This window comes from Poromitra crassiceps (genome assembly GCF_964638095.1).
Source record: "Poromitra crassiceps genome assembly, chromosome: 30".
NCBI lineage: Eukaryota > Metazoa > Chordata > Actinopteri > Beryciformes > Melamphaidae > Poromitra > Poromitra crassiceps.
In genome coordinates, this window is record NC_139652.1 from 16717731 (window position 1) to 16738557 (window position 20827).

General features: G+C 44.2%; 1 protein-coding gene and 1 long non-coding RNA gene across 2 annotated transcripts; both read left to right on the forward strand.

Annotated features, from left to right (window-relative positions):
- Positions 1-5591: 5591 nt before the first annotated feature.
- LOC310800438 (uncharacterized protein) lies at positions 5592-16574 on the forward strand (the record flags this gene model as incomplete). Its single annotated transcript, XM_083663033.1, has 9 exons — positions 5592-5855; positions 6197-6369; positions 13386-13465; positions 13702-13758; positions 13921-14047; positions 14470-14559; positions 14661-14854; positions 14950-14992; positions 16403-16574. 9 exons carry the CDS (start codon positions 5592-5594, stop codon positions 16572-16574), a joined length of 1200 nt encoding a protein of 399 aa, XP_083519159.1.
- A 39-nt stretch (positions 16575-16613) lies between these two features.
- Positions 16614-17084, forward strand: LOC310800720. The gene is made up of 3 exons (XR_014553891.1): positions 16614-16653; positions 16746-16773; positions 16858-17084. It is a non-coding gene; the product is annotated as an uncharacterized lncRNA (long non-coding RNA).
- The last annotated feature ends 3743 nt before the right edge of the window (positions 17085-20827 follow it).

Sequence of the window (20827 nt, forward strand, 5' to 3'; positions counted from 1 at the left end):
ACATTAGGAAGTTGGTCGCCATCCACTTTATTCTTGATTTAATGGCAACGTTCTTATCAGATAAATGTGATGTTTGTAATGTTCCTGAAAATGTTGAGCACGTCATGAGGTGTAAGTATGATTCAGAGAGGAACATCTACATGATGAAATATGAGTTAGGACGGGATGGAACTTGGAATGGATTTTAGGGATGAGTGAGAAAAGGAAGGAGGGAATGCTGCAATTCCCTCTTTAGTTTTCTTAAAAATACAGGATTAGATCGTAAGATTATACTTTTTAGCGTTTAGTGTTGGTAACTAATTACAAAAGTAACATTACATGTAATATATTAATTTTAACAGTAACTCAGTAATATAACTTATTACCAATATAATTTCAGTAATATTATACCAGTTACTTTGTTAAGTAACACAAGTTACAAATCAAGTTACTTTTTTTTTTTTTTTTTTATCCAAGTAGGCTACATATTTAAACAAAGATACAATAATTTCCTAATCAAATTGTGTGTGGGTAACATTTACAATTTTGGAATGAAAGTAACTACTAATATGTAGTTAGCCTACATTTTGAAAGTAACTTGCCCAACACTGTAATAAGGAGTCGTAGTAGAATGGGAATTGGGTGGGATTTTATTTTAGTTCAATTCAGTTCAGTTCAGTTTGAATCCAGTAGTTGGCGGTAATGCAACATTTTGGATGCCAACCGCCGAAAATTCAAACAGAAGAAGAAAAATAAGATAAACCCTGATATTACACTCCGGTACAGTAGGTGGCGCTATGCACCTATACACATTGGTTGCGATCCATCATTAAAATTAGAGACGAAGAGCAAGACCACATTACAGACCAATGGATGCACCAGACCAGTCGCCAGAGAGCAAAGTATTCGTCAGAATGGCAGTAAGTAAAAAGTACCTAAACTGAACTGAACTTTGAGACGTGTGTAAAATCTGTTCATAGACATATCTCCCTATATCAACATGCATTCATTATTGATAAACACCATTCATAACTCATTAAATGTCCAGTAGCCTACAGTGTCTGGATGCGCTTACCTCATTGTTGCTACTTGCTAGCTCAGTTGTGATGCTACAGTAGCTAGCTCAGGATGCAACTAACCTTTTCGGTGACAGTCACCTTTTGATCCCAACATAGGGCACTTAAGTGAATTTAAGTGAGATTTTGAGTACCCCGGACCGGTAGTCCTGTACGCTGCCCTGCGGTATCTGTCACATTTTTCCACTCTCCATGAGTTTTGCATTCCTGCTAGCTAATGTAGTTTTTATGTATTTCCCTATCTGACGCCAATCATATCTCAATCGTCATTTTCTTTTTACAATGTATTTTTTTCTCTCAGTCAGATGTTTAAATGGTGTGTTGTGGTTGTGTTGTTGTGTTTGTGTGTGTTTAACCTGCACAGATGCATCAGACAATATTAAAGCGAGGACAGGATCCCCTTCTCTCTATTGGGAGATGCACAGTGTGCTGCGACAAGTACCACTGTGCCTACTGTAAAATGGTGTTTACCCATTTACATGCGGTACAAAATCATGTTAGAAATCACGTCCACATTGCAGTTCAGCACAAAGGTATGTGTGTGTGAATCTTTTCAGTTTCTTTATTCAGTCTGTGTGTGTGTTTACGTTTATGAACTGTGAGTGAAAATTATTGATTGATTGTTTATTGATTGATAGCTGATCATTATTGACTGTGTTCAGTGTCGATGAGAGGCCCTCTGCTGTGGGCCTCAGCATAGTCAGAACAGCACAGAACCCTAATATTTTTTCGGATAGTGCTTGACCACATTAACCTGATTACATTTACACCATGTGTCTCCCGTGTCCACATTGAGATCTGATTGCAATCCCATCAGGCAAGCTCCATAGCGTAGAGCAGCAGTAAAACAGTGGTGACTGCTGTTGTATGTGGATTGAGAGGACGCATTGCATTTACACTCGTGTTCAATGTGGTCACAATGAGTCCCTGACCACCTCGGGGTGGTTTGGCTGATCAGATCACAATCCGTCCTCAATGTGTCTTGGGGGCGTTTACACCTGTACTTTCAATTGGTCAAGCACTAACTGATTGCAATCTGATCACAGAAAACAGTTACCGACTTCCAACATCATTGCATTCACACACACACACACACACACACACACACACACACACACACACACACACACACACACACACACACACACACACACACACACACACATATATATACACACACACACACACACACACACACACACACACAGTTAATATTGCTACTAACTAGATACAGTAGCTAACGTTAGCTAACAAACACTGGCTTGCTAATTTCATTCGTAAAATAGCTAAATTCAACATATTGCTATGATCAGAGCAAAATATAAACACATATTGCATAATTACACATCAAATTAGGTCAGCAAACATTTTTATAATCCATTAATATGGCCGCCATGTTTGATGATGTCAACTTGGACAAACCAGAGCTCTGAAATACTACCAGAATTTCTGACCTGTAATTCCGACCTCGACAACCGTTAAATGAATTCCTTACAAGTCAGAGCTGATTATTTTCGAGTTCCGAGGTGTCTTGAATGCAGATTTACACCGGGGTAGGCAATCACCCTGCAAGGGTGATTAACACCCGACTAGTAACACCTGATTTGACTGATCAGCTAATAGTCTTTGATCAGGGCTTTAATTAGTAGATTTGTGTGTTACTGCTTGGACAAAACAAAACCTTACCCACACTGGTCCTAGTGATCGGTGGGTGTGTGGTAAAAAAAAATCCCACATGGATCTTTATGTTATTGATATGTTATTAATGTTATGAGCAAGGCACTACACACCCCAAAACCTCTACAGGGGCGCAGCACTGCACTGTATACGATACGATATGAAATACTTTATTAATCCCCCAGGGGGGAAACTGAGTGCCACCACACTGCACACACAGGACAGACAACCAACAGCACAACAGTAAATATATATTATATATATATATATATATATATATATATATATATATATATATATATATATATATATATATATATATATATATATATATATATATATATATATAAATAAATACAATGTCTCAAGCAGTACAACAAAGGGGAGAGCACAGCACGATGTGACAGCAATATCAGGCCTAACTAGGCTAATTCCTAGTATAAAACATTATAAAGAAGATAATTGATCAAACTTGTTCTTTCTACATTTTAGATTTTGTCATCATCAAGTGTGGTCTAGACTGCAGAAAAACTCCACATTTTCACTGCTGCTACTGCACGTCAACAATAATCAACAAGGGTGGTCTGATTCATCATTTAACACTTTGTCAAGAAGATATGTCATCCGGACGCCCTCCAGCCCCAGCACCACCACCACCAGCTCAGTGCACCGGTCCACCTCCACCAACCCAGGTGGTAGTGCTCCTGCTGGGGATAGCAGCACCACGTCCACACCTACCCCCAGTGGAAGTACCTCCATCTCTCCACCACCCATCCCTCCGTGTACGTCCGTCTCTCCCTGCTTCCTAACTCCACCTACACCTAGACCTCAACACTATAGATCAGGGGTGGGCAACATTTTTTTTCCAGAGGGTTGACATACATAAAGTAACTGAAAGGCCACACATTGGACTCATAACTGCCAACACTTGGTATCTCCTGTTAATCTCCTGATATCATAGTGATACAAATCAAATGGCTGTAGCGGATGAGATTTATTAACACAATGCTCTTTTATTGACTTTTTGGGGGTTGTTTTGTTTTCGTTTGAGGATGTTGGGGGCTGGATTGAGATGGTCCAGGGGCCACATTTTGGCCATGTCTGCTATAGATCCTCCGTCAAGACATGTCTTAACAGTTGCACACACTGAAATGTTTATCGTGCATTAATGCATCATGCGTTAGATAAATGAAACAATAAACCTGAATATCGATAATTTGTTTGGCAAAGCATATAAAGTTTTGTCTCAGCTAAGGTCATTGGCTATTATAACCAATGCATACTATTGATAACGACCTTTCGTAGCTCATTAAATGCTAGGGGTTGGCAAAAAATGGATTCACTTAAGTATCGCGATTTTTTTATTTGCAGAATATTTTTTAATCGTTTTTCATCCCAGAATCAATAATTGCTTTGTTTATGTGTGTTTTCCTGCACAGATGCATCAGACAATACTGAAGCAAGGACAGGATCCCCTTCTCTCTATTCAGAGATGCAGAGTCTCCCAAAATTACCACTGTGCCTACTGTAAAAGAGCCTTTAACCATCTACATGAGATACAAAATCATGTTGGAAATCATGTTCGCATTGCAGTTCAACACAAAGGTGTGTGTGTGTGTGTGTGTGTGTGTGTGTGTGTGTGTGTGTGTGTGTGTGTGTGTGTTTGTTTCTTTATTCGGTTCAATTAGTGTGTGTGTCACAATTATTTTTGAAAGTTTATGAATCCTGTCATCCCTCCATAGAAATGGAAAGTAATAACATACAATTCACTGATTTCCTCATATCGGGAAACCTTTAGGAAGTATGACTCCCAAAGGTTCACATATTTCTGCACACAAGGATATTTAATGAACAGTTTTAAGTATATAATCCACATATATTCAAACTATTTGTGTTTTCGGTTAATCGTGTCATGATTTATCAGATCAAATGTAGCATAAATGAAGATATTGTTATTAATTATGTCTAAAATATGTAAAACAGACTTCCAAAGGGGTTCACAAACTTTCAATCACTATATGTAATTTGACAATATCAATATGTGGATTGCTCAACGAATGATTAATATTCCCTAGAACCACAGTTGGAGGCTAATTATCTGAAGAACTCTTTTTTTCTTGTTCTCTCTTGTCTTGTTTTATGTCAGTTAGTTTTGATCAGTGTTAAATTGATAAACAAGGAAGACTATATAAATAATCTTTAGATCAGGATAGGCAATGCCCCTGCGAGGGCTGGTGTGGGGTGCGGGCATCTGTTCCAGCCGAGTAGTAACACACCTGATGTGACTGATCAGCTAATAGTTTATTGATCAGGGCTTTGATTAGGAGAAGGTGTATCATTACTGCGTGGACAGAACAAAACCTTCACCCACACTGGCCCTTGTGATTGGTGGGTGTCTGGTAAAAGGCTCAGGTGGATCTTAATGTTGTTGTGCTCTTGAGCAAGGCACTTCACCCCAAAACGTCTATGGGGCTGCTGCATTGCACTGTATAAACATGATTGTAAACAAGAAAATTTGTCAAACTTGTTCTTTCTATATTTTAGATTTTGTCATCATCAAGTGCGGTCTGGGCTGCAGACAAGCACCACATTTTCACTGCTGCTACTGCACGTCAACAATAATCAACAAAGGTGGTCTGATTCATCATTTAGCAATTTGTCAAAATACATCAACTGGGGGGTCCCACCCCACAGCCCCAGCAACAGCACCACCACCTCCATCCCCAGGAGGAACATCTCCACCCCAACCAGCAACAGCAGCACCACCTCCATCCCCAGGAGGAGCATCTCCACCCCCAGGAAGAGCACCTCCACCCCCAGCAGCAACAGCAGCACCACCTCCATCCCCAGGAGGAGTATATGCACCCCCAGGGAGAGCACCTCCAGCAGCAGCACCACCTCCATCCCCAGGAGGAGTATCTCCACCTCCACCCCCAGCAGCAGCACCACCTCCATCCCCAGGAGGAGTATCTCCACCCCCAGCAGCAGCAGCATCACCTCCATCCTCAGGAGGAGCATCTCCACCCCCAGGAAGAGCACCTCCACCCACAGCAGCAGCAGTACCACCTCCATCCTCAGGAGGAGCACCTCTACCCCCAGCAGCACCGTCGGCAGCAGAAAAACGTATCTGCCAGCAAGTCAGGGTGGCTTGCACACAGTGCGGCGTTCAAGTGAATAAAAAGAACCTGCTGGTTCATATGAACAGAAAGCACATGCAAAAAGTCACTGATAATTCAGCAAAACGTGTGCATCCATTCCGCCCGCCAGTCAGGGTGACTTGCACACAGTGCGGCGTTCAAGTGAATAAAAAAAACCTGCTGGTTCATATGAACAGAAAACACATGCAAAAAGTCACTGATAATTCAGCAAAACGGCGCCTATCATGCCAGTGCATTGATGCCAAAAATGGCATCTTTGCTGTTGATAAATCCTTCTTCAAGCCATGCTCTCCTATACATGTTCAGAAAAAGACATGGGGTGCAGCAAGCCACAGCATCATCTGTGAGGTGGACGAATGCAGCAAAATAGCAGGATTTGCGGCGGAGAGTGGACTTCCTTATGAGTGCATGCATGTCAAATCAGTGGTGTTCTGCCCCCGCGCGGACACCACACCCATGGCTTTGCAGGAGAATGTGCTGTCAGAAATGGTTGCTTCCAACATATTTGGGGACGCAAGGAAGCAGAGCTGCTTAAAGCACCAAAAAGCAGCTGCTGATGCAGGTGTTCCGCTCTCTGTTGAGGTGACCGTTGGGGGACCTCCTTCCAAAAAATCCTTTTCAATATATGAGCCAAAGGTCTCAGGAAACAGCAGACTGGGCAGGATCATCGCAGCATATGATTCGAAAAAGAAGTCCTGGCACTGCCCGTGTGTCAAAACAAAACAATCATGTCTCCATAAAACAATTGCAAAATGGCACGTTTTTCAAACTCGACTTTTGATCAGCACCGTGCTTTATGAAGGCGAAATGGAAGACGACGAAATCGAGGCTCGATCCCTTTTGACTTTCGAGGGATTTGAGTACATGGAGTAGGCATCCGTGTGTCACTGCACAACCTCCACCTGTGACATGCAAGGTCAGTTAGGGGGGTTAGATCTGTGTAAATATTAAGTTTGTACTTGAAATTTCTTTGTTTTAAAGCCATTACATTTTTTTGACATTTTCATATTTATCTTAGCTACATATTTTGAAAGAAATTAAATAAACCCAGCAACACTTGGAGGACAAGTCAAGTCAAGTTTATTTATATAGCCCTAATTCACAAGCATGTCTCAGAGGGCTTCACAGAAAGTATGTCTAGCTGATTCTAGCTAACACACAATAACAAGAATATACAGAATAAAGATAACATTTGAACATTTGAAGAAAACAGGAGAGTGGAGGAGGGAGGGAGAGGGAGGAGAGGGGGGAGGTGGGGAGAAAAAAGGAAATGTGGGGAGGTGGGAGGGCGCAGGGGAAGGAGAGCAGTGGGAATGTGAGAGAGGGGAGAGGACAGAGAGGAGGAGAGAACAGAGAAGGAGAGGTGGAAGGGTACAGGGGAGGTAGAGTAGAGGTAGGGTCTAGGGTGGAGGGAGGGAGGGAGGAGAGGGGGGAGGTGGGGAGAAAATAGGAAATGTGGAGGAGGAGAGAACAGGGGAGGAGAGATGAGGATGCAGGGGAGGGAGAACCAGGGTAGGGATAGGGTCTAGGGTTGAGGGAGGGGAGGGAGTAGGATACGGGCCCGGATTAGGGCGAGGGTGGGGAGAAATGGGAAATGTGGAGGAGGAGAGAACAGAGAAGGAGAGGGTGCAGGGGAGGGAGAGCAGGGGGAATGTGAGAGGGAGGAGAGGGCAGAGAGGAGGAGAGAACAGAGAAGGAGAGGTGGGGGGGCGCAGGGGAAGGAGAGCAGTGGGAATGTGAGGGTACAGGGGAGGTAGAGTAGAGGTAGGGTCTAGGGTGGAGGGAGGGAGTAGGATACGGGCCCGGATTAGGGCGAGGGTGGGGAGAAAATGGGAAATGTGGAGGAGGAAAGAACAGAGAAGGAGAGGTGGGAGGGTGCAGGGGAAGGAGAGCAGGGGGAATGTGAGAGAGGGGGGAGGACAGAGAGTAGAGGTGCAGGGGAAGGAGAGCAGGGGAAGAAGAGCAGGGGGAATGTGAGAGAGGGGGGAGGACAGAGAGTAGAGGTAGGGTCTAGGGTGGAGGGAGGGAGTAGGATACGGGCCCGGATTAGGGCGAGGGTGGGGGGAAAATGGGAAATGTGGAGGAGGAGAGGACAGAGAAGGAGAGGTGGGAGGGTGCAGGGGGAGGAGAGCAGGGGGAATGTGAGAGAGGGGGGAGGACAGAGAGGCAGAGAAGGAGGGGTGGGAGGGTGCAGGGGAAGGAGAGCAGGGGGAATGTGAGAGAAGGGAGAGCAGGAAGTGGCAGGGATTCAGGAAAATAGGGGAGAAGAGGAGGAAGAGGAAGGAGCAGAGGGGGGGAGAATGAGGAGAGAGCAGGAGAAGGGAGGGGGGGGCGGTGGGATGTGGGGGAGGAAAGAGCATGGAAAGAGAGGAGAACAAGAAGGGGGAAGAAGGGAAGAAGCGGGGAAAGGGGGAAAGAGAGGGGGGGGGGAGAAGATCAGACAACTGACTACTCTAAGCATTAACCAGAGCTAACTGGGACATAGTATCTAGCTAATCTACAGCCTAATCTGGCCTATCCTACCCTGCTCTAGTCTGATTTTAGCCTGAACACTAACAGGTCAGCCTTAGGCTGTAGCTAATCTATCGCCTACCTAAGCTGTTCTAAACCAACCGGCAGCCCTCGACCAGTGATGAAGAGCACCGATGCCCCCCGACCCGGCCCCCGCCCACATATGGCGTGGGAGGGAAGGCCAGGCCGGGACACAGCGGCACCCCCTCACCCCCAGTGAACGCAAGAAAACCTTTCCACCATATGGATCGCCGCATGGATTGCCCCAGTGACTTGGCTGAGGAGGAACCTTGTGAGGTCGTTGTGCTAGGGGCCAATTGCTGCGGCCCAGGCGGACCCAGCCCCCACGCGACCCGCCCCCCCAGCCCCCAGCCACCAGCATAGTGACTGAGAGCGTGAGAGCAGGCCACGCGGGGGACGGGCCCACCCACCAGGCCACAGCAGCGGACCCCCGTCTGGGGACTCCCCTCCGAGACAGGCCGAGAGATGCCGGGCTAAACCATGCACAGAGTTTCCGATAATGAAACTCTGTGAATGGTTTAATATGGAAATAAAATGTACAAGAGAACAGAAAATTGAAAATGTAAAAAGAGTCCAACAGAAGGGATATAAAAATGTAATTTTTAAATTATCCTAAGATCAGGGAAGGGAGTTGAAAATCTAAAAAGTAGAGTCCAAAAAGAAATAGAAAATGCAGTCTTTAAGTGTTCGTAGGTTTAGAGAATACTAGTTAATTAACTAGGTGACAAAAAGGGTAACAAGATTGGGAGTTCCATGAGGATGATCTGAGGAATCCATGAGTCCGCGTTGGTGACATGGATTAAGAGGAGGGGAGGGGAGGATAGGAGTCGGAGGTGATGATTAAGAGGAGGGGAGGATAGGAGTTGGAGGTGATGATGAGGCGGCGGGGGGGGGGGCTGGGGGGGCGCCCCCCCCTTCCCTTAGGCAGGCAGGTGACCAGGATGATGAGGATAGGGGTCGGTGGTGGTGAAGAGCCCGGGGTGTCAGACAGTAGAAGGAGTAGCGGCAGGTGGCTAGGGCGATGACGGCCGGACCTAGGGCTGCAGCGGCGGGGGTGTACGTCAGGCCAGTGAAGGACACCTGAGGGGGAGAGAGAGAAGAGAGCGGGGGAATCTGCGCAGAGGTGGAACTAACTCTATAGACAACAATAAAATTAGGTCAAAACAAAATTTATTAGGATTTTTATTTTTATTTTTTAGGATGACTAATACTATACTGCTAATTCAGGTCTAAGTACCACCTAACACCACTGTCAATGATTCAGCCCTGTTGATGCGGACCGTAAATCATGACCTACAACAAAATTTATTAGGATTTTTTTTTTATTTATTTTTTTATTTTTTTTAGGATGACTAATACTATACTGCTAATTCAGGTCTAAGTACCACCTAACACCACTGTCAATGATTCAGCCCTGTTGATGCGGACCGTAAATCATGACCTACAACAAAATTTATTAGGAAAAATATTTTATTTTTTTATTTTTTAGGATGACTAATACTATACTGCTAATTCAGGTCTAAGTACCACCTAACACCACTGTCAATGATTCAGCCCTGTTGATGCGGACCGTTAATCATGACCTACAACAAACAAAACTAAATTAGGTCAAGTCTAAGTTTATACTGATACTGCTGGCTTGTGATTGCCCGCTCAGCAATTCAGGACTAGGTTTATTCACCAGCTATTAGATTTTGTATCTAAGCTACTGGGTCGACTGATGCCATATTATTAAATTAGGTCAAGTATAAGTTTATAATGATATTGCTGGCTTGAGACAGCCCGCTCAGCAATTCAGGATTGTATGTACTCAAGAGCTAATAAATATTTCTGGAGAATGACATCATCAAACACAACTATCAAGCACAACCAAATGATTGGGAGAATAAATGGGTTTTGAGTCTAGTTTTGAAGATTTCAATGGAGCCAGCTTCCCTAACTGACAGAGGAAGCTGGTTCCAGAGATGTGGAGCACGGTAAGAAAATGCTCTGCTACCTGCTGATTTTTTCTTAATTTTAGGGACGGTAAGATAATTACCGTCCTGTGAGCGGAGAGTACGCGTGGGAACATAGGGAATAATTAGCTCAGATAAGTACGGAGGTGCGAGCCCATGCAAAGATTTATAGGTTAACAGAAGCACCTTAAAGTCTGATCTGGCCTGAATTGGGAGCCAGTGGAGGGAGATTAAGACCGGAGTTATATGATCAAACTTCTTAGTTCTAGTTAGAAAACACTGGAGGACACTGGAGGACACTGGATAGATTGTCAGTCTGACAATCTATCCAGTGTCCTCCAAGTGTTGCTGGATTTATTTAATTTCTCTCTGAAATGATATTAACATATTCCATCCTAATTATATTCACAACTAGCCTGTTGTGGATGCATTAATTCTTCTTGCTTGAGGTGGAAACATTTAAATTTTACTAAAGCAAAGGTGGAAAACAAATCCTCGAAAGTTTGAATTTGAGGGGGGAAAGGCCTTGAACTTATTTTTTAACTAGACCTGGTTCATTGAAAGTGCTGTTTGATATGTTGGATAATGGTGATATGAGACTAGATATTATGTTCTTAGATGTTGGATATGGTAATAGCTTTGTCTTTTCCTGGTTTTAAAGGCTGTCTTACAGTAAAGTGATGTCATTTTCTGAACTTACCAGACTGTGGAGCTGTTGTATTATTTGCCTTTACCCACTTAGTCATTATATCCACATTACTGATGATTATTTATCAAACATCTCATTGTGTAAATATTTTGTGAAAGCACCAATAGTCATGCCTACAATATTGTCACAATATCAATATCGAGGCATTTGGTCAAAAATATTGTGATATTTGATTTTGTCCATATTGCCCAGCCATACAGTTCACAAGTGGCTTTGACTTACAACTGAACATTTCGCACATTTGTAGAAAATACAGATACATATTGTGTATCACTTGTTCAGCCTAAAAATACAGAGAGTCAGTAATGGGGCACGGTGGCTCAGTGGTAGAGCTGTCGCCTCACAGTCAGAAGGTCCTGAGTTCGATTCTCGCCTGGGACACTGTGGGCGCTGTGGTTGTGTTCCCCCCATATCTTCAGTGCCTACTGCCCAGGTGGGGTATCTCGTCGTAAGGGCCTTTCTGTCTGTGTGGAGTTTGCACGTTCTCCCCCTGCTCCCCCAGGGGGTTCCTCCGTATATAACCCCCCCCCCCCCACTAAAAACATGCAGAAGATCAGATCAGATCGTCATCGTCATCCGACCAGTGACGACAACACCCGAAGTTGGTCCCCGGGCGCTGTACGAGAAAGCGACCACTGCTCCTGGCCTGCCCCTCGGAGGAAAGGACATGCCTGGATGGGTTAAATGCAGAGGACACTTTTCACCGGCCACCGTCAGCATGAGTGTGTTGTTGTGTTCGTGTGACAATAAAAGACGGGCTTGTCCCGTTACGAGAGGTTTTTTTTTACGAGAGAGAGAGATATGATTTTTCGGCCATAATATTGCCCAGCTCTATGCCAGAGTAAGTATGATGTAGCAGCTTACCCAGATAAACATGCAGGTGCAGAAGGTTGTTGGTTCAATTGCTGCATCAGATTCTGGCTTCAGAAATGTTCATGATAAGATGTCAGCAGAGATGCTGACATAAGATGATGAAGGAGACTGCACAGTCCCTGGCTCTAGCTCAGTGAGATAAACAGCTCCCTGGCATGTAGTTCACTGGTTCAAATCCCACCTGTCTCACTTTTTACACTTTCAAATCCGGTCCCAAAGCCCAGCTTAAGCTGGTATTAAATGCAGATACATCAAAGACCATGCTATTTTCAAATGGCAAGCAGCTTCCATCTCACCTTCCTAGGCTGTCAACTTTTCAAGGGGTTGAAATTGAAATGGTTACATCATATGAATACTTAGGCATTTTAATTGATGAGAACTTGTCTTTTAAATCTCATGTTGTTAAACTGGTTAGCCAGGCGACATGGAAGGGATTGTCGAATCAAATCACTGCCCACCCAACATCAAAGTTCCATAACAATTAACGTTATCAGACTTTCTTTGTTGTTTTTCTGTAATAATAAGCAAAGGAGGTGAGCTGCTTCTAGAATATGTTAGCCGTACCTGACACCACGACCAGCCGCGCGCGTGAAGTTTGACCAGTTTGACAGACAAACACACCTGACTGCCTGCCCCCTCCTGACAGACACACCTGACTGCCTGCCTCCTCCTGACTGCCTGCCCCTCCTGACAGACACACCTGCCTGCCTGCCTCCTCCTGACTGCCTGCCCCCTCCTGACAAACACACCTGACTGCCTGCCTGCCCCCTCCTGACAGACACACCTGACTGCCTGCCCCCTCCTGACAGACACACCTGACTGCCTGCCCCCTCCTGACAGACACACCTGACTGCCTGCCCCCTCCTGACAGACACACCTGACTGCCTGCCTCCTCCTGACTGCCTGCCCCCTCCTGACAGACACACCTGACTGCCTGCCTCCTCCTGACTGCCTGCCCCCTCCTGACAGACACACCTGCCTGCCTGCCTCCTCCTGACTGCCTGCCCCCTCCTGACAAACACACCTGACTGCCTGCCCCCTCCTGACTGCCTGCCCCCTCCTGACAGACACACCTGACTGCCTGCCTCCTCCTGACTGCCTGCCCCCTCCTGACAGACACACCTGCCTGCCTGCCTCCTCCTGACTGCCTGCCCCCTCCTGACAAACACACCTGACTGCCTGCCCCCTCCTGACAGACACACCTGACTGCCTGCCTCCTCCTGACTGCCTGCCCCCTCCTGACAGACACACCTGACTGCCTGCCCCCTCCTGACAGACACACCTGACTGCCTGCCCCCTCCTGACAGTGCTAACCTGACACGCCCCCTCCTGACAGTAGTGCTAACCTGACACGCCCCCTCCTGACAGTGCTAACCTGACACGCCCCCTCCTGACAGTGCTAACCTGACACGCCCCCTCCTGACAGTGCTAACCTGACACCTACACCTGACCGTGCTAAAATGAGCGACCAACTCAGTAATCTCGACAACCTCCTTTTTCAATTAGGTGAGTTTATTTGCTTTGTCGTTTTAATTGTTTTGTTACAATCTTTTGTAGCTGTGTAGTCGTTTAGCTTAATGGCGTTTAACGTAGCTAATTAGCTGCTTGGCCAAAGATTCACGTTAAAATAACATTAGCTATGCTGTTAATTTGAGCTAATCCAGGGAATTAACGTGACTTTTTATGAAGACTAGCTAGTTAGTTAATATAACGCTGCTTTTCTTGGTGGGATTACTTTACAGCTCTTCGAACTCGGGGACTTTCCCAAAAGAAGAATGCACTCAACCAGCAAATTAAAGGTAACAGTCCATATTAACGTTATTCTTATACTTCTAGCTAAGATAACGTTAGCTGCATTAACAATTAACCAAGAACACACAGCTGCCCTGCACTGTCAGCCAATAACATACAAATTGTGACTAGTAACTATAGTCTGATCTGATGTTTATTTTTGTCAACAGTTTACAGAGGTGACATTGCCGAGATGAAGTCTTACATTGAAACAACACAGAGAAATGAAAATAAACTTGAGGAAGAAATCACTGTCAATCAGAATACTATGAGACATCACAGAGCAAATGCAAAAAGGTATGGCAGTGTGATAGAAACATGGATTTCTGGCTGGTAGATCGTCAAAAACTATAGTGGCATGCATTTTTTTTTAACATAACATGACATATAACATGGGCAGTGGTGGCCCAACGGTTAGAGAAGTGAGCTTGAGCTCTCTCATTACCACCACTGAGGTGCCCTTGAGCAATCCCCTTAATCCCAACCGCTCCAGTGTTGCTGATCAGTGGCCAACAGATCAGACTGTGGTTGTACTGGTCAGCTTCCAGGTATGAATGTGTGTGTGAATGTGAACAGGGCAATCCTGAAAAAGAGAGCATTGCTCTCAGTGAGACTCCCCCTGTATAAATAAAAGGTTAAAAAATATATAGCCTACTGTAGACTAGAGTGCAATGTGCTAACTCTTGATAAGTCTGTATTCATCATTGCCATCCATCTAGCATGAAGGCGGCTAACAACCGACTTCTTGAGTATGAGAAGACAGTGGAAGCACAACTAGAGAGGAGAAAAGAGAGCTACAACCAAGACATGTAAGTTTAGTCAGCTCAGCTGCCACGTTTAATTTGGACACCAAAGACATTTGAGTGTATGATGTTAAAGCTGACATGCTGGTCATTTGTAACCCAACAAGGGAAGTCTATGAAGAGAGGATTGCATTTGCAAGCTACAGGAAATTGTTCCAGGAGCATAAAGATCACTACTTCACTTATCCTCTTGCTGAAAAGCTCCTCACACTGCAGGCTGAAAAGCAGGAGATGGAGTGTAGGATCAAGGCTTGTGAGGACCTAATAATGATTAAACAGAAAGAGCTGGACACTCTATTTGGTAATAAACGTTTGATATGTTCCAAATAACTTGTTCTTGTGTGGCTGGAAGGTTTGCAGCTATTTACACAGTTCATTTAATTTCTGTCCGACCAGGTGAAACAGACAATCCTTCTTCCATTGAGAAACCACCAGACAGGTATCCTTCACAGAAGGCTTACTGATATGAGGAACAAACAAAGCCTAGCCTCCAGCAGACCTACATTTTTCTCTGATTGTATCCATTACTCCCTTAGTATTTCTGATGAGCCGGCCATAACCGAACCAGAGGAACAGTCAGATCATCAGAGAGAGAAGGACATGAATCCTCCCATAGACATCTCCTCCCTTCACCTCACCCCAACAAAGGTACATAATATCTTCAGTACATTGTTTAATGATATTAATGCAATTGAAAGGTGCTGGAAGTCAGCAAATTGGTAAATGCAGGTGTAAGTCAAACTGTTTTACTGGCTAGTGTAAACATTGCTCATACCATTTATAAACCATGAGGAGACTCTTCATTTGAACTAGCATTGTGTTATACTACCTACATTGATAAACCTATACACATTTTGCAGGATGGTCATAAAACATTTGGAGTCGAGGCAAACACTGAAGAGATTCATGAGAAAAACAAGGCCCAGGATACTGTTTCCTATCCTCCAGCACCAGAAGAAGCAAGGCATGAACTGTGGTCATCTCAACAGTTATATGGTATGTGTAGGAGAGTTTGACATTATATTTCACTGAATGTGCTTATCTTGTCTTTATAGATGTTTTGACGTTTTACAATATTCCCAGACTCCTCATCCATAAAATAGTTCATTTATTCCTCCAGAACAAAGCCAACCATCGGACCAGGACCAGGAAAGTGGACCAGAGGAACAGGTTTTCTTATTTATGATTTTTTAACACGTGAGCGTAATTTCCCCTGAAGAGGGTTTGAGGGTGCAAAGAAATAACGTGATCTATCTAGTCACTTCACTAAATAAGTGACATATTAAACTTTAATAATTGACATGCTATTCTTATGTTTCAACTGGATCTCTTCCCTCCCAAAGGCACAAACCATAGAATAGGGTGGGGACTTGAATATGTGATTGCATCAGCCTGTTACAGTAAATGTTGTCTGACTGTGCTGTAATGGTATTCTATAAATAACGGTTTCGATGAAAGCAGTGTCACTATTCTGGAGGCTTCCATTCTTCCTGGTGGAAACACTCAATATATTTTCTAAACAGGAGGAACAGTCCACCATGTCAGGCATAGAGGACGCAATGGCAGAGGAGCTGGAGGACAAGGAAGATGTGGAGGAGGAGCAGACACCATTCATTACAGACGAGGAGGACAAGGGAGTCACTGCTTTTCCTCAGCTTACTCCTCTGAGGACCAAACCTCAGTCCTCCCCGGCAAAAATGAAAGTGGTGTCTTCCACCCCTACATTCTCAATCACGTAAGATTTTATTTGTGAAGTTGAACACAGCTTTCAATATGCTGTACAAAGAGATCACTGAACCACTGTCATGATAGTCAATAACAAGAACATGTTTGCTGGTATTCTGTTCAGCTGCAGCCCCAGCAAATCCTCATGTGAAGGAACCTCTGATGGCAAAGCTTTCCAGTTCTCCATGACCTCCGACAAAGGCAGCTCACCAAGTTTCTCTGGATTTGGATTTGACATGGGCTCTGCACAGGAGGTGAGGGCTGAAGAAACAAATGGCATCGACAGTCATCACTGATTCGTTGTGTTGGACTAATGTATGCGTTTCCTTGCAGGACTCACCTTTCGGATTCACCAGCTCCTACTTCAGTGACAAGGTACCACATTTTCACTGTGACCCTTACTTCATACTGTATATGAATAACAACAGTACAAAAATATACTAAACTGTGTTCATCCCTCTTTTCAGAAAACGTCTGAATCCAAATCCTCAAGTGGTAAATATCAAATGTCTTGAAATATAATTGAATGCAGTGTTGTGTATATGTTACCCACTTGGAGCTGTGAATATGTTTCTGCAGGCCCGGGGTTCCTGTTTGACCAAACAGAGCAGGGTGAAGAGTTTCACTTTTCCTTTGGCTCCAACAGTCCTCAGCGAGCCACAGCTGACCCAGATAAGACCACCAGGGATGAATGTCCTTTCTCATTCAAGTTTTAAGAAAAACATTTGACTGAAAAATGCTGAATTATTTTGTTTGTAACAGCAGTTCCTTTTGCTGTTGCTCGTCTTCAGTAACAGTCATATTAGTGGGGTAGTGACTAACCCTTAACGTAGGATTGCAGGGTTTAACACTGTTATCTTTAATCGTTTTTGAAGATGTTTAACAGTTTAATGTCAAAGTGAGATTTCTCAGAACCTGCTCACTAAGAATCATATTTATTTCTGGTTATGTTCAAAGCTTTTTCCACATTTTAGCTTGCATTTCCTTAGTATGTCACACAAACCATTTATACTTCTGCATGTTATACAATTAATCGCCAATTTCTAGGTACACCCATTCTTCTAGCCTGGGTAAACCCAGCCCCCACGTGACCTGCTCTCAGACCTGTTCGCAGTCACTACGTAGTGACTGGGAACTCTGAGAGCAGGTCACGTGGCCACGTGACCTGCTCTCAGACCTGTTCGCAGTCACTACGTAGTGACTGGGAACTCTGAGAGCAGGTCACGTGGGGGCTGGGTTTACCCAGGCTACCATTCTTCCTCATTCAATGAACAAACTACTTTTTGTACATTCTTTAAACAATTAAATATAGCTTCTACTACAGTGACTGTGATTTGTGACTGAGGTCAATGCGGAGGTCAAACGCATTTACAATGCTACTTTGACTTCGCATGGAGCTCCATATGTGCCGCGGACCTCGGCGTCACCCCTGGTTTACACTGACGACGTCTGAGCGAGTTCACTGGGCACCTTGCTCTGCAGGGTGCCAGACATGGTGTCCGAGTCAAGCAGCTCCACTATGCTGTCCTCCAGCTGCAGAAGCCCTTCTCCAGGTCCCGCACCTCCTGCCACCACTCACTGAAGGCCCAGGACACCTGCACCACCGCAGAGTACAGAGCCAGCGACAGCACCATGGGGATGATGAGGAAGGGGCATATGGTGATCTTGTGCCAAAATGTCCGCTCCTCATTGTACACCAGGAAGACGTACCAGGTGAGCGTGCCGAAGTAGAAAGAAGTGACGAAGGAGAGGAGGAAGACCACGGAGAGGCGCCACAGGACAACATGGGCCCCCTGTGTCACCATGCCCCCCACAACTTCAGGGACACAGACGAAGCAAAGATGGCCGCAGCGTGAGTGGACGTATCTCAAGCTAAGTCTGCTTGTCTCTGTTAATGTAGCTCTTTAAGCTCTCCTATTCATCTGGACCACATATTTTTGATGTGAATTGACTCTTGATAAGACGAGCATTGTGTATCTGATCTTTGTTATCATCTCTCAAAATGGATGGGGCTGAAATTTCGCTTCAAACTTTGTGGAACGCCATTCAACAAACAAAGACAGACATGGTGTCTCATTTTGACTCAAAAGTGGATCCGATGCAACGTAGTCTCAGCACCATTGAGATCTCCTTGGCTACTTTGGGAGAACAAGTTAATTTGTTGGAGCAACGAGTTGGCGCTAACGAGGATAATGTACAAGAGATGACCGTTAAGATGCAACAGCTTGAGAAGGACAACTCCTACCTGATGGACAAAGTTGATGATCTGGAAAATCGAAGCCGACGCTCTAATCTCCGCTTCGTTGGGATCCGTGAGTCCGTGGAAGGCGATGATATTGCTGGATTCATGTCCCGGCTGATCCCTCAGCTACTGGGCCAAGAAAACTTCCACACCCCGCCGATCATTGAGAGGGCACATCGCTCCCCCACAGTCCGTCAAATCGACAGAACCAACCCCAGGTCTATCATGATCACGCTCCTTAACTTCCAGGACAAGGTGAAAATTCTTCGCTTTGCCAGGGAGAAAAAGCAGCTGGAATTCAACGGATCCCGCATCTCCATTTATCCAGATTTCAGTGTCGAACTGACGAGGAGGCGCCGGTGCTATGATCCCGTGAAACGCAAGCTTCGTGAACTTAAACTGAAGTATTTTCTCCGTTATCCTTGTACGCTGTGTGTGATTGTTGCTGGCAAGCAGCAGAGTTTCACCTCCCACAAGCTCGCTGAAGCTACCTTCATGTCTCCCTCGTCTTCTCCGGGACTTTGATCCTTCTTGATGTGATTGCTGGGGCTAACGTTAGCATGATAACCTCCATCAAACTGGCTCTCTAATTTTGTGACTTTCTGCTCTCGATATACTTTCTTCGATGAATGGCGTTAAGTGTGATTATTTGTTGGCAATTCATGATGGGTTTATTATTACTCTTCTTATGTTATAATGTTGGCCAAATTGTTGTTGATGGATATGAGAAACAACAGGTTGACTTGCAGCCGAGTGTTTACTTTCTACCGTCGCAAAACTGATGACGTCACTTCTTCTTCGTCACGTCAGAGGCTGCCAATTGTATTCGTAATTACTCACTGCTGCCCCTAGCTGGTGGTGTTCTTCTTCTTCTTTGGTGTTTTGTGGCGGTTGGCAACCAACTTGGAGGTGCATTACCGCCACCAACTGGACTGAGCTGGTAGTGTTTAATGCTGCGAGTGATTATATTATTATTGAGCTACAGCTTATCACTACTATTTTTTCTTTAATGCAGACTTTGTTTTGAGTTTAATGAATTGTCTTCTGACCTTTGCCTGCGTGGCTCTGTTTACTCATGGATATGCTCTGGGATGTGCTGTCCTGGGTTGCTGGGTCATTCTTGTGTGTGTGTTTTTTTTTTGTTTTGTTTTTTTGTGTTTTTCGTGTTTATGTGTCTTGTGTGTTTGCTGTATTTAATGAACTTTGCAATCTGTACAACCTCTTTCTATTCTGGATCCAACTATTTCTGAATCTTTGTTTGATCAGGATCTGTACCATTTGTTGGTTTAGATATCGGAATGGATGATGTTAAAGGATTAAAAATTATTCATGTGAATATAAGGAGTCTTGTGCCTAAAATCGACTTACTTCGTGCTTGGGTAGTCCTACACAAGCCGAATATTATTACACTTTCGGAAACATGGCTCAATAATAGCATCACTGATAATGAAATAAATCTGACAAACTATGTTCTTTATAGATCTGATAGGAGTACCAGGGGAGGAGGAGTGGCCATATATATTTCTTCTGATCTGGTATCTGAGTTAAGTATACCCACAGTTGAGCCTCTACACTTTGAAAGCATTTTTGTTAAGGTCATTTTTAATGCAAATAAATGTATAACTATTGGTAGCATCTATAGACCACCCTCCTCACCTGCAGAGTCCTTCAACTGCTTTATTTCCACCATCAACTCAATTTCATCTAGAAATGAAATTATTTTACTGGGTGATTTTAATAAAAACTGGTTGGATAAGTCATCTGACAAAGAAAAAAACTTACTCAGCAGTCTAAATATTACTCAAATTATTAATGAGCCTACTCGTATCACCCCTAGAACCCATTCCTTGCTTGACTGGATACTTGTTTCACATCCAAACCGAATTTTAATTTCTGGTGTTATGTCTGATTGTTTTAGTGATCACTCTATCATTTACTGTGTTTGGAAAATTAAATTGCCTAAATTACCTCCAAAATTTATCAAAATTAGACAATACAAAAAATTGAATTCCGATCTGTTTATAAATGACTTGATTGGTATTAATTGGGAAAGATTCCAGTTAATACCTAATGTACAAGATTCTTGGGATTTTTTTTACACCGAGTTCATGGCTGTTGTGGACAAACATGCTCCTTGGAAATCTGTTAAAGTCAAAGGTAAACATCTCCCTTGGATCAGCTCAGAACTTATTAGTCTTTTCAAGCAGAGGGACAAAGCTTGGTCTAGATTCCGTCTGACTAAGGATAATGCTGATTGGGAGGTATACAGGCAGTTGAGAAATGTAAGCAAGACAAAAACTCGTAATG